Source organism: Oncorhynchus masou, chromosome 24, assembly GCF_036934945.1.
Source record: "Oncorhynchus masou masou isolate Uvic2021 chromosome 24, UVic_Omas_1.1, whole genome shotgun sequence".
In the NCBI taxonomy this organism is placed as follows: Eukaryota; Metazoa; Chordata; class Actinopteri; order Salmoniformes; family Salmonidae; genus Oncorhynchus; species Oncorhynchus masou.
Window position 1 is genome coordinate 10,489,083 of NC_088235.1, and position 13,493 is coordinate 10,502,575.

The 13,493-nt window shown below is 38.0% G+C and overlaps 1 protein-coding gene across 5 annotated transcripts in view; it reads right to left on the minus strand.

The window, feature by feature from the left end:
* The window catches only part of LOC135511835 (receptor-type tyrosine-protein phosphatase epsilon-like), a 100,610-nt gene that overhangs the window by 16,589 nt on the left and 70,528 nt on the right, over window positions 1-13,493 (minus strand). For all 5 annotated transcript variants that reach the window (XM_064933318.1, XM_064933317.1, XM_064933320.1 and 2 more), the window contains 3 exons: window positions 5,726-5,802; window positions 5,473-5,509; window positions 5,216-5,313 (listed from right to left, as the gene is read on the minus strand). In XM_064933318.1, coding sequence (XP_064789390.1) covers window positions 5,216-5,313; window positions 5,473-5,509; window positions 5,726-5,802 — 212 coding nt within the window. The remainder of the gene's footprint in view (window positions 1-5,215; window positions 5,314-5,472; window positions 5,510-5,725; window positions 5,803-13,493) is intronic.

The following is a 13,493-nucleotide window of genomic DNA, read 5'->3' on the forward strand; positions in this document are numbered from 1 at the left end:
AAGTGCTATGCTAGCATGGAGACTGCATGTTTACAGGTCATTCTAAGTGGTATGCTAGCATGGAGGCTGCATGTTTACAGCTCATTCTAAGTGCTATGCTAGCATGGAGACTGCATGTTTACAGGTCATTCTAAGTGGTATGCTAGCATGGAGACTGCATGTTTACAGGTCATTCTAAGTGGTATGCTAGCATGGAGACTGCATGTTTACAGGTTATTCCAAGTGCTATGCTAGCATGGAGACTGCATGTTTACAGGTCGTTCTAAGTGCTATGCTAGCATGGAGACTGTATGTTTACAGGTCATTCTAAGTGGTATGCTAGCATGGAGACTGCATGTTTACAGGTTATTCCAAGTGCTATGCTAGCATGGAGACTGCATGTTTACAGGTCGTTCTAAGTGCTATGCTAGCATGGAGACTGTATGTTTACAGGTCATTCTAAGTGCTATGCTAGCATGGAGACTGCATGTTTACAGGTTATTCTAAGTGCTATGCTAGCATGGAGGCTGCATGTTTACAGCTCATTCTAAGTGCTATGCTAGCATGGAGACTGCATGTTTACAGGTCATTCTAAGTGCTATGCTAGCATGGAGACTGCATGTTTACAGGTTATTCTAAGTGCTATGCTAGCATGGAGGCTGCATGTTTACAGCTCATTATAAGTGCTATGCTAGCATGGAGACTGCATGTTTACAGGTCATTCTAAGTGCTATGCTAGCATGGAGACTGCATGTTTACAGGTCATTCTAAGTGCTATGCTAGCATAGAGACTGCATGTTTACAGGTCATTCTAAGTGCTATGCTAGCATGGAGACTGCATGTTTACAGGTCATTCTAAGTGGTATGCTAGCATGGAGACTGCATGTTTACAGGTCATTCTAAGTGGTATGCTAGCATGGAGACTGCATGTTTACAGGTCATTCTAAGTGCTATGCTAGCATGGAGACTGCATGTTTACAGCTCATTCTAAGTGCTATGCTAGCATGGAGACTGTATGTTTACAGCTCATTCTAAGTGCTATGCTAGCATGGAGACTGCATGTTTACAGGTCATTCTAAGTGGTATGCTAGCATGGAGACTGCATGTTTACAGGTCATTCTAAGTGCTATGCTAGCATGGAGACTGCATGTTTACAGGTCATTCTAAGTGCTATGCTAGCATGGAGACTGCATGTTTACAGGTCATTCTAAGTGCTATGCTAGCATGGAGACAGCATGTTTACAGGTTATTATAAGTGCTATGCTAGCATGGAGACTGCATGTTTACAGGTCATTCTAAGTGCTATGCTAGCATGGAGACTGCATGTTTACAGGTCATTCTAAGTGCTATGCTAGCATGGAGACTGAATGTCTCGTACAGTGTAGCCTACAATAACAACATCTAGATTGTACACATAGTATAGAAGATAAGACAGTACTGTAGTATTAGATTCTATTAGTTCACACGCGGGGGGGCAATCTGTCTTGACTTCTTAGCTCCCCCCGACTCTTCAACCTATTAGAGTGAGAAGGAAGAGCTCCCCCCAGGGCCGGCCCGCCCAACAGGCAGGATTAGGCGGCCATCTATTGCGGCAGATTGTCAAGAGCATCATTTTCCAAGCTAAACCTGACCAAGACCAAGACGCACCCTCCAACAACAGCAGGGTAGCCTAGTGGTTAGAGCGTTGGTTGCAAGTTCAAACCCCCCGAGTTGACAAGGTTCAAATCTGTCCTTCTGCCCCTGAACAGGCAGTTAACCACACTGTTCCTACGCCATCATTGAAAATAAGAATTTGTTCTTAAACTGACTCTACCCTGGAGAGAGAGAGAGAGAGAGAGAGAGAGAGAGAGAGAGAGAGAGAGAGAGACAGAGAGAGAGACAGAGAGAGAGACAGAGAGAGAGACAGAGAGAGAGACAGAGAGAGAGACAGAGAGAGAGACAGAGAGACACAGAGAGACACAGAGAGAGACAGAGAGAGACAGAGAGACACAGAGAGAGACAGAGAGAGACAGAGAGAGACAGAGAGACAGAGAGAGACAGAGAGAGACAGAGAGAGACAGAGAGAGAGAGCTAACCTTGCAGAGATCAATAAAAACAGGAAAGAAAGGAGATTAAAATCAGCTTCTGTGCTGCTCGGAATCGATGATTAAATAATGGCTAATAAAGCCCTCTAAGTCTTTATCATAATTAGTCAGCAAACTCTCTTTAAGTGGTTTTAGACTGGCTAATTCTGATTGGCTGGCTGGCAGATTAAGCCCTCACATTCTCTACTGCACTCAGTGTCTTACCAGTCACCTTTAGGATGGTAGCAGTAACATAGGATTAGTGTAGTACTAATATAGGATTAGTGTAGTACTAATATAGGATTAGTGTAGTACTAATATAGGATTAGTGTAGTAGTAATATAGTATTAGTATCAGTGTAGTAGTTTAGCAGTGTAGCAGTAGTGTAGCAGTAATGTGTAATGAAGACAGTTGCTGTATTTCTAGTGCTGGTATAACATTATAGAGAAACTCAAAGTGAAAGTAACAGTGTTGACACTGAAGAAGCGAGGAAGTCTTGGTGATGCATTCAATACACACATTCAATGCCACCCTCCTATACCTAGTCAAATAAAGGTTAAAAAATAAACATAAAACCTCACATATTTCTGCCCCAAAAAGAATGAGTATTTCTCTCAACCAGTGGCCTAAGGGCTAATTAGGTGAGCGCTGATGACGCCCTGTGATAACTTACTAGGACTATTCTAGATGTGTAGGGGTATAGGTATAGGAGGGTGGCATTGAATGCATCACCATCCTAAAGGTGACTGGTAAGACACTGAGTGCAGTAGAGAATGTGAGGGCTTAATCTGCCAGCCAGCCAATCAGAATTAGCCAGTCTAAAACCACTTAAAGAGAGTTTGCTGACTAATTATGATAAAGACTTAGAGGGCTTTATTAGCCATTATTTAATCATCGATTCCGAGCAGCACAAAAGCTGATTTTAATCTCCTTTCTTTCCTGTTTTTATTGATCTCTGCAAGGTTAGCTCTCTCTCTCTCTCTCTCTCTCTCTCTCTCCAGGGTAAAGCTCCTTGGGACTGCTCACAGGGGAAAGTACGCATGGAGACAGATGACCTCCTCTGTCTAAGGAGAGATTGTGAAGTGGAAATGGATGGCTTGACTTCAGAGGCTTGAGGGCACTCAGACAAGTGTAGCAGCAATGTGTCAGTGTAGTAGTAACATAGGATTAGTGTAGCAGTAACATAGGATTAGTGTAGTAGTAATATAGGATTAGTGTAGTAGTAATATAGGATTAGTGTAGTAGTAATATAGGATTAGTGTAGTAGTAATATAGGATTAGTGTAGTAGTAATATAGGATTAGTGCAGTAGTAACATAGGATTAGTGTAGTAGTAATATAGGATTAGTGTTAGTGTAGTAGTAATATAGGATTAGTGTAGTAGTAATATAGGATTAGTGTAGTAGTAATATAGGATTAGTGTAGTAGTAATATAGGATTAGTGTAGTAGTAACATAGGATTAGTGTAGTAGTAATATAGGATTAGTGTAGTAGTAATGTAGGATTAGTGTAGTAGTAACATATGATTAGTGTAGTAGTAACATAGGATTAGTGTAGTAGTAATATAGGATTAGTGTAGTAGTAATATAGGATTAGTGTAGTAGTAATATAGGATTAGTGTAGTAGTAACATAGGATGTGTGTAGTAGTAATATAGCATTAGTGTCGTAGTAATATAGGATTAGTGTAGTAGTAACATAGGATTAGTGTAGTAGTAACATAGGATTATTGTAGTAGTAGTATAGGATTAGTGTAGTAGTAATATAGGATTAGTGTAGTAGTAACATAGGATTAGTGTAGTAGTAATATAGGATTAGTGTTAGTGTAGTAGTAATATAGGATTAGTGTAGTAGTAATATAGGATTAGTGTAGTAGTAACATAGGATTAGTGTAGTAGTAATATAGGATTAGTGTAGTAGTAATGTAGGATTAGTGTAGTAGTAACATATGATTAGTGTAGTAGTAACATAGGATTAGTGTAGTAGTAATATAGGATTAGTGTAGTAGTAATATAGGATTAGTGTAGTAGTAATATAGGATTAGTGTAGTAGTAACATAGGATGTGTGTAGTAGTAATATAGCATTAGTGTCGTAGTAATATAGGATTAGTGTAGTAGTAACATAGGATTAGTGTAGTAGTAACATAGGATTATTGTAGTAGTAGTATAGGATTAGTGTAGTAGTAATATAGGATTAGTGTAGTAGTAACATAGGATTAGTGTAGTAGTAATATAGGATTAGTGTTAGTGTAGTAGTAATATAGGATTAGTGTAGTAGTAATATAGGATTAGTGTAGTAGTAACATAGGATTAGTGTAGTAGTAATATAGGATTAGTGTAGTAGTAATGTAGGATTAGTGTAGTAGTAACATATGATTAGTGTAGTAGTAACATAGGATTAGTGTAGTAGTAATATAGGATTAGTGTAGTAGTAATATAGGATTAGTGTAGTAGTAATATAGGATTAGTGTAGTAGTAACATAGGATGTGTGTAGTAGTAATATAGCATTAGTGTCGTAGTAATATAGGATTAGTGTAGTAGTAACATAGGATTAGTGTAGTAGTAACATAGGATTATTGTAGTAGTAGTATAGGATTAGTGTAGTAGTAATATAGGATTAGTGTAGTAGTAATATAGGATTAGTGTAGTACTAATATAGTATTAGTGTAGTAGTAGTATAGTATTAGTATCATTGTAGTAGTGTAGCAGTAACACAGGATTAGTGTAGCAGTAACATAGGATTAGTGTAGTACTAATATAGGATTAGTGTAGCAGTAATATAGTATTAGTGTAGTAGTAATATAGGATTAGTGTTAGTGTAGCAGTAACATATGATTAGTGTAGTACTAATATAGGATTAGTGTAGTACTAATATAGGATTAGTGTAGTAGTAATATAGTATTAGTGTAGTAGTAATATAGGATTAGTGTAGTAGTAATATAGGATTAGTGTTAGTGTAGCAGTAACATAGGATTAGTGTAGTACTAATATAGGATTAGTGTAGTACTAATATAGGATTAGTGTAGTAGTACTATAGTATTAGTAGCAGTGTAGCAGTAATGTGTAATGAAGACAGTTGCTGTATTTCTAGTGCTGGTATAACATTATAGAGAAACTCAAAGTGAAAGTAACAGTGTTGACACTGAAAAAGCGAAGAAGTCTTGTAACCAATCACCTCTTTCCTCTCTTTCAGGTTGGTCAGCATGACAATAGTTGCTGTCTTCTGTTCCCATATCATCCTCCAGAAGTCTGCTACCGTGTCTTGTTTAGGACCTGGAACACAACAGTCCATTACCTCATTAACCCATTCATCTTTGTTGACATTACGGAACCAGCAGCCATATTTAAAAAAAAAATGTTTTATTACATTTGGAAAACACACGCGACACTTTAATTTAAATATTTGCTGCAGAACAACATCGATTTATTTACCTTGTGCTGCGATAAATTTGTTATTGTCCGTGTAGCCCTAACAAAAAAACAAAACAAAAAACACTGATAATTAATAACATTACAATGAAAACTGGTCTTGTTTCGGTTTGGAATAATAACATGATAGATTATATAATATGTTGATACATATATAATTTATTATTAATATTATTAAATATATATATATTATCACAACCTATTCTAGGCCAAAGAAGAACACACATTTAAACAAAAAGCTCGATCCCCAACTCACATGGATATAGGAAGCGTTGATGTAGTCTGAACAGAGGTTTCCATCGAGCTGTGTTAACACCACCCTGGAATGGTCATCTGTTAAAGACACATGGACACGTTAGGGCTTTTCAGACAACAATTCCAGTAGGTAAAACTGGTGTCAAAATGGGTGTAAAGACAATTCCTTGATCTCTATTCTATTCCATCTCTATTCTATTCTATTCCTTGATCTCTATTCTATTCGATCTCTATTCTATTCTATTCCTTGATCTATATTCTATTCTATTCCTTGATCTCTATTCTATTCTATTCCTTGATCTCTATTCTAATCCTTGATCTCTATTCTATTCGATCTCTATTCTATTCTATTCCTTGATCTCTATTCTATTCGATCTCTATTCTATTCCTTGATCTCTATTCTATTCTATTCCTTGATCTCTATTCTATTCTATTCCTTGATCTCTATTCTATTCCTTGATCTCTATTCTATTCGATCTCTATTATATTCTATTCCTTGATCTCTATTCTATTCGATCTCTATTCTATTCTATTCTATTCCTTGATCTCTATTCTATTCCTTGATCTCTATTCTATTCTATTCCTTGATCTCTATTCTAATCCTTGATCTCTATTCTATTCGATCTCTATTCTATTCTATTCCTTGATCTCTATTCTATTCGATCTCTATTCTATTCCTTGCTCTCTATTCTATTCTATTCCTTGATCTCTATTCTATTCTATTCCTTGATCTCTATTCTATTCCTTGATCTCTATTCTATTCTATTCCTTGATCTCTATTCTATTCGATCTCTATTATATTCTATTCCTTGATCTCTATTCTATTCTATTCCTTGATCTCTATTCTATTCCTTGATCTATATTCTATTCTATTCCTTGATCTCTATTCTATTCTATTCCTTGATCTCTATTCTAATCCTTGATCTCTATTCTATTCGATCTCTATTCTATTATATTCCTTGATCTCTATTCTATTCGATCTCTATTCTATTCCTTGATCTCTATTCTATTCTATTCCTTGATCTCTATTCTATTCTATTCCTTGATCTCTATTCTATTCCTTGATCTCTATTCTATTCTATTCCTTGATCTCTATTCTATTCGATCTCTATTATATTCTATTCCTTGATCTCTATTCTATTCGATCTCTATTCTATTCTATTCCTTGATCTTTATTCTATTCTATGCCTTGATCTCTATTCTATTCTATTCCTTGATCTCTATTCTATTCTATTCCTTGATCTCTATTCTATTCTATTCCTTGATCTCTATTCTATTCTATTCCTTGATCTCTATTCTATTCAATCTCTATTCTATTCAATTCCTTGATCTCCATTTTGTATTGTACCACATGTGTAGCACACGCTCCAGCAGGTATACCTCTCTATTCACCCCCAAAACCAATTCTTTCTTTGGCCGCCTCTCCTTCCAGTTCTCTGCTGCCAATGACTGGAACGAACTAGAAAAAGCACTGAAACTGGAAACACTTATCTCCCTCACTAGCTTTAAGCACCAACTGTCAGAGCAGCTCACAGATTACTGCACCTGTACATAGCCCACCTATATTTTAGCCCAAACAACTACCTCTTTCCCTACTGTATTTAATTAATCATTTATTTTGCTCCTTTGCACCCCATTATTTTTATCTCTACTTTGCACATTCTTCCATCTACAATTCCAGTGTTTTACTTGCTATATTGTATTTACTTTGCCACCATGGCCTTTTTTTGCCTTTACCTCCCTTATCTCACCTCATTTGCTCACATCGTATATAGACTTGTTTATACTGTATTATTGACTGTATGTTTGTTTTACACCATGTGTAACTGTGTTGTTGTATGTGTCGAACTGCTTTGCTTTATATTGGCCAGGTCGCAATTGTAAATGAGAACTTGTTCTCAACTTGCCAACCTGGTTAAATAAAGCTGTTCTCAACTTGCCTACCTGGTTAAATAAAGCTGTTCTCAACTTGCCTACCTGGTTAAATAAAGCTGTTGTCAACTTGCCTACTTGGTTAAATAAAGCTGTTGTCAACTTGCCTACCTGGTTAAATAAAGCTGTTCTCAACTTGCCTACCTGGTTAAATAAAGCTGTTCTCAACTTGCCTACCTGGTTAAATAAAGCTGTTCTCAACTTGCCTACCTGGTTAAATAAAGCTGTTCTCAACTAGCCTACCTGGTTAAATAAAGCTGTTCTCAACTTGCCTACCTGGTTAAATAAAGCTGTTCTCAACTTGCCTACCTGGTTAAATAAAGCTGTTCTCAACTAGCCTACCTGGTTAAATAAAGCTGTTCTCAACTTGCCTACCTGGTTAAATAAAGCTGTTCTCAACTAGCCTACCTGGTTAAATAAAGGTGTTCTCAACTTGCCTACCTGGTTAAATAAAGCTGTTCTCAACTAGCCTACCTGGTTAAATAAAGGTGTTCTCAACTTGCCTACCTGGTTAAATAAAGCTGTTCTCAACTTGCCTACCTGGTTAAATAAAGGTGTTCTCAACTTGCCTACCTGGTTAAATAAAGCTGTTCTCAACTTGCCTACCTGGTTAAATAAAGCTGTTCTCAACTTGCCTACCTGGTTAAATAAAGCTGTTCTCAACTAGCCTACCTGGTTAAATAAAGCTGTTCTCAACTAGCCTACCTGGTTAAATAAAGCTGTTCTCAACTAGCCTACCTGGTTAAATAAAGCTGTTCTCAACTTGCCTACCTGGTTAAATAAAGCTGTTCTCAACTTGCCTACCTGGTTAAATAAAGCTGTTCTCAACTAGCCTACCTGGTTAAATAAAGCTGTTCTCAACTAGCCTACCTGGTTAAATAAAGCTGTTCTCAACTTGCCTACCTGGTTAAATAAAGCTGTTCTCAACTAGCCTACCTGGTTAAATAAAGCTGTTCTCAACTAGCCTACCTGGTTAAATAAAGCTGTTCTCAACTAGCCTACCTGGTTAAATAAAGGTGTTCTCAACTTGCCTACCTGGTTAAATAAAGGTGTTCTCAACTAGCCTACCTGGTTAAATAAAGCTGTTCTCAACTAGCCTACCTGGTTAAATAAAGCTGTTCTCAACTTGCCTACCTGGTTAAATAAAGCTGTTCTCAACTAGCCTACCTGGTTAAATAAAGCTGTTCTCAACTTGCCTACCTGGTTAAATAAAGCTGTTCTCAACTAGCCTACCTGGTTAAATAAAGCTGTTCTCAACTTGCCTACCTGGTTAAATAAAGCTGTTCTCAACTTGCCTACCTGGTTAAATAAAGCTGTTCTCAACTAGCCTACCTGGTTAAATAAAGGTGTTCTCAACTTGCCTACCTGGTTAAATAAAGCTGTTCTCAACTTGCCTACCTGGTTAAATAAAGCTGTTCTCAACTAGCCTACCTGGTTAAATAAAGCTGTTCTCAACTTGCCTACCTGGTTAAATAAAGCTGTTCTCAACTAGCCTACCTGGTTAAATAAAGGTGTTCTCAACTTGCCTACCTGGTTAAATAAAGCTGTTCTCAACTTGCCTACCTGGTTAAATAAAGCTGTTCTCAACTTGCCTACCTGGTTAAATAAAGCTGTTCTCAACTAGCCTACCTGGTTAAATAAAGCTGTTCTCAACTAGCCTACCTGGTTAAATAAAGCTGTTCTCAACTAGCCTACCTGGTTAAATAAAGGTGTTCTCAACTTGCCTACCTGGTTAAATAAAGGTGTTCTCAACTAGCCTACCTGGTTAAATAAAGCTGTTCTCAACTTGCCTACCTGGTTAAATAAAGCTGTTCTCAACTTGCCTACCTGGTTAAATAAAGCTGTTCTCAACTAGCCTACCTGGTTAAATAAAGCTGTTCTCAACTTGCCTACCTGGTTAAATAAAGCTGTTCTCAACTTGCCTACCTGGTTAAATAAAGCTGTTCTCAACTTGCCTACCTGGTTAAATAAAGCTGTTCTCAACTTGCCTACCTGGTTAAATAAAGCTGTTCTCAACTTGCCTACCTGGTTAAATAAAGCTGTTCTCAACTAGCCTACCTGGTTAAATAAAGCTGTTCTCAACTTGCCTACCTGGTTAAATAAAGGTGTTCTCAACTTCTTGCCTACCTGGTTAAATAAAGCTGTTCTCAACTAGCCTACCTGGTTAAATAAAGCTGTTCTCAACTTGCCTACCTGGTTAAATAAAGGTGTTCTCAACTTCTTGCCTATCTGGTTAAATAAAGGTGTTCTCAACTTGCCTACCTGGTTAAATAAAGCTGTTCTCAACTAGCCTACCTGGTTAAATAAAGCTGTTCTCAACTTGCCTACCTGGTTAAATAAAGCTGTTCTCAACTAGCCTACCTGGTTAAATAAAGCTGTTCTCAACTAGCCTACCTGGTTAAATAAAGCTGTTCTCAACTAGCCTACCTGGTTAAATAAAGCTGTTCTCAACTAGCCTACCTGGTTAAATAAAGGTGTTCTCAACTTGCCTACCTGGTTAAATAAAGGTGTTCTCAACTTGCCTACCTGGTTAAATAAAGCTGTTCTCAACTTGCCTACCTGGTTAAATAAAGCTGTTCTCAACTTCTTGCCTATCTGGTTAAATAAAGCTGTTCTCAACTTGCCTACCTGGTTAAATAAAGCTGTTCTCAACTTGCCTACCTGGTTAAATAAAGCTGTTCTCAACTTGCCTACCTGGTTAAATAAAGGTGTTCTCAACTTGCCTACCTGGTTAAATAAAGCTGTTCTCAACTTGCCTACCTGGTTAAATAAAGGTGTTCTCAACTTGCCTACCTGGTTAAATAAAGCTGTTCTCAACTTGCCTACCTGGTTAAATAAAGCTGTTCTCAACTTCTTGCCTATCTGGTTAAATAAAGCTGTTCTCAACTTGCCTACCTGGTTAAATAAAGCTGTTCTCAACTTGCCTACCTGGTTAAATAAAGCTGTTCTCAACTTGCCTACCTGGTTAAATAAAGGTGTTCTCAACTTGCCTACCTGGTTAAATAAAGCTGTTCTCAACTTGCCTACCTGGTTAAATAAAGGTGTTCTCAACTTGCCTACCTGGTTAAATAAAGCTGTTCTCAACTTGCCTACCTGGTTAAATAAAGGTGTTCTCAACTTGCCTACCTGGTTAAATAAAGGTGTTCTCAACTTGCCTACCTGGTTAAATAAAGGTGTTCTCAACTTGCCTACCTGGTTAAATAAAGCTGTTCTCAACTAGCCTACCTGGTTAAATAAAGGTGTTCTCAACTAGCCTACCTGGTTAAATAAAGCTGTTCTCAACTAGCCTACCTGGTTAAATAAAGCTGTTCTCAACTTGCCTACCTGGTTAAATAAAGCTGTTCTCAACTTGCCTACCTGGTTAAATAAAGCTGTTGTCAACTTGCCTACTTGGTTAAATAAAGCTGTTGTCAACTTGCCTACCTGGTTAAATAAAGCTGTTCTCAACTTGCCTACCTGGTTAAATAAAGCTGTTCTCAACTTGCCTACCTGGTTAAATAAAGCTGTTCTCAACTTGCCTACCTGGTTAAATAAAGCTGTTCTCAACTTGCCTACCTGGTTAAATAAAGCTGTTCTCAACTTGCCTACCTGGTTAAATAAAGCTGTTCTCAACTTGCCTACCTGGTTAAATAAAGCTGTTCTCAACTTGCCTACCTGGTTAAATAAAGCTGTTCTCAACTTCTTGCCTATCTGGTTAAATAAAGCTGTTCTCAACTTGCCTACCTGGTTAAATAAAGCTGTTCTCAACTTGCCTACCTGGTTAAATAAAGGTGTTCTCAACTAGCCTACCTGGTTAAATAAAGCTGTTGTCAACTTGCCTACCTGGTTAAATAAAGGTATTCTCAACTAGCCTACCTGGTTAAATAAAGGTGTTCTCAACTTGCCTACCTGGTTAAATAAAGCTGTTCTCAACTAGCCTACCTGGTTAAATAAAGCTGTTCTCAACTTGCCTACCTGGTTAAATAAAGCTGTTCTCAACTAGCCTACCTGGTTAAATAAAGGTGTTCTCAACGAGCCTACCTGGTTAAATAAAGGTGTTCTCAACTTGCCTACCTGGTTAAATAAAGCTGTTCTCAACTAGCCTACCTGGTTAAATAAAGCTGTTCTCAACTAGCCTACCTGGTTAAATAAAGCTGTTCTCAACTTGCCTACCTGGTTAAATAAAGCTGTTCTCAACTTGCCTACCTGGTTAAATAAAGGTTAAATAAAGGTGAAATAAATCAATAAATGGAATAGATCCTAAAAGTTGGGAGTGAAGATGAACCCATCTCAGCCTGGTCTCAGTTGCTATAAAATGGACTGAGGGTTAATTAAGGAATAGACCAAAGAGGAAGTGAAACCGGTCAAAAGGAAGCGCAGGCAGAACGAGAAGAGTTGACTCTCTGTGAGGATCTGTATCTACTGCTGTGTGAATACATGTCGCTAGGGAACGAGTCTCGCATCACTGACCGATACCAAAATTATTTTTGGACTTATGCTCTGCAAATGTGGCTCCACATGACTATCAAGTTGCTCTTTGACACTAGTTAATGATGTAGAGAGAATGAGATGGAGCCCCTCACATGGACGGATGTTGGGATATCACTAGTTAATGATATAGAGAGAATGAGATGGAGCCCCTCACATGGAAGGATGTTGGGATATCACTAGTTAATGATATAGAGAGAATGAGATGGAGCCCCTCACATGGAAGGATGTTGGGATATCACTAGTTAATGATATAGAGAGAATGAGATGGAGCCCCTCACATGGAAGGATGTTGGGATATCACTAGTTAATGATGTAGAGAGAATGAGATGGAGCCCCTCACATGGAAGGATGTTGGGATATCACTAGTTAATGATATAGAGAGAATGAGATGGAGCCCCTCACATGGAAGGATGTTGGGATATCACTAGTTAATGATATAGATGTAGAGAGAATGAGATGGAGCCCCTAACATGGAAGGATGTTGGGATATCACTAGTTAATGATATAGAGAGAATGAGATGGAGCCCCTCACATGGAAGGATGTTGGGATATCACTAGTTAATGATATAGATGTAGAGAGAATGAGATGGAGCCCCTCACATGGAAGGATGTTGGGATATCACTAGTTAATGATATAGATGTAGAGAGAATGAGATGGAGCCCCTCACATGGAAGGATGTTGGGATATCACTAGTTAATGATGTAGAGAGAATGAGATGGAGCCCCTCACATGGAAGGATGTTGGGATATCACTAGTTAATGATATAGAGAGAATGAGATGGAGCCCATCACATGGAAGGATGTTGGGATATCACTAGTTAATGTAGAGAGAATGAGATGGAGCCCCTCACATGGAAGGATGTTGGGATATCACTAGTTAATGATGTAGAGAGAATGAGATGGAGCCCCTCACATGGAAGGATGTTGGGATATCACTAGTTAATGATATAGATGTAGAGAGAATGAGATGGAGCCCCTCACATGGAAGGATGTTGGGATATCACTAGTTAATGATATAGAGAGAATGAGATGGAGCCCCTCACATGGAAGGATGTTGGGATAACACTAGTTAATGATATAGATGTAGAGAGAATGAGATGGAGCCACTCACATGGAAGGATGTTGGGATATCACTAGTTAATGATATCGATATAGAGAGAATGAGATGGAGCCACTCACATGGAAGGATGTTGGGATATCAGTAGTTAATGATATAGATGTAGAGATAATGAGATGGAGCCACTCACATGGAAGGATGTTGGGATATCAGTAGTTAATGATGTAGAGAGAATGAGATGGAGCCCCTCACATGGAAGGATGTTGGGATATCCCTAGTTAATGATATAGAGAGAATGAGATGGAGCCCC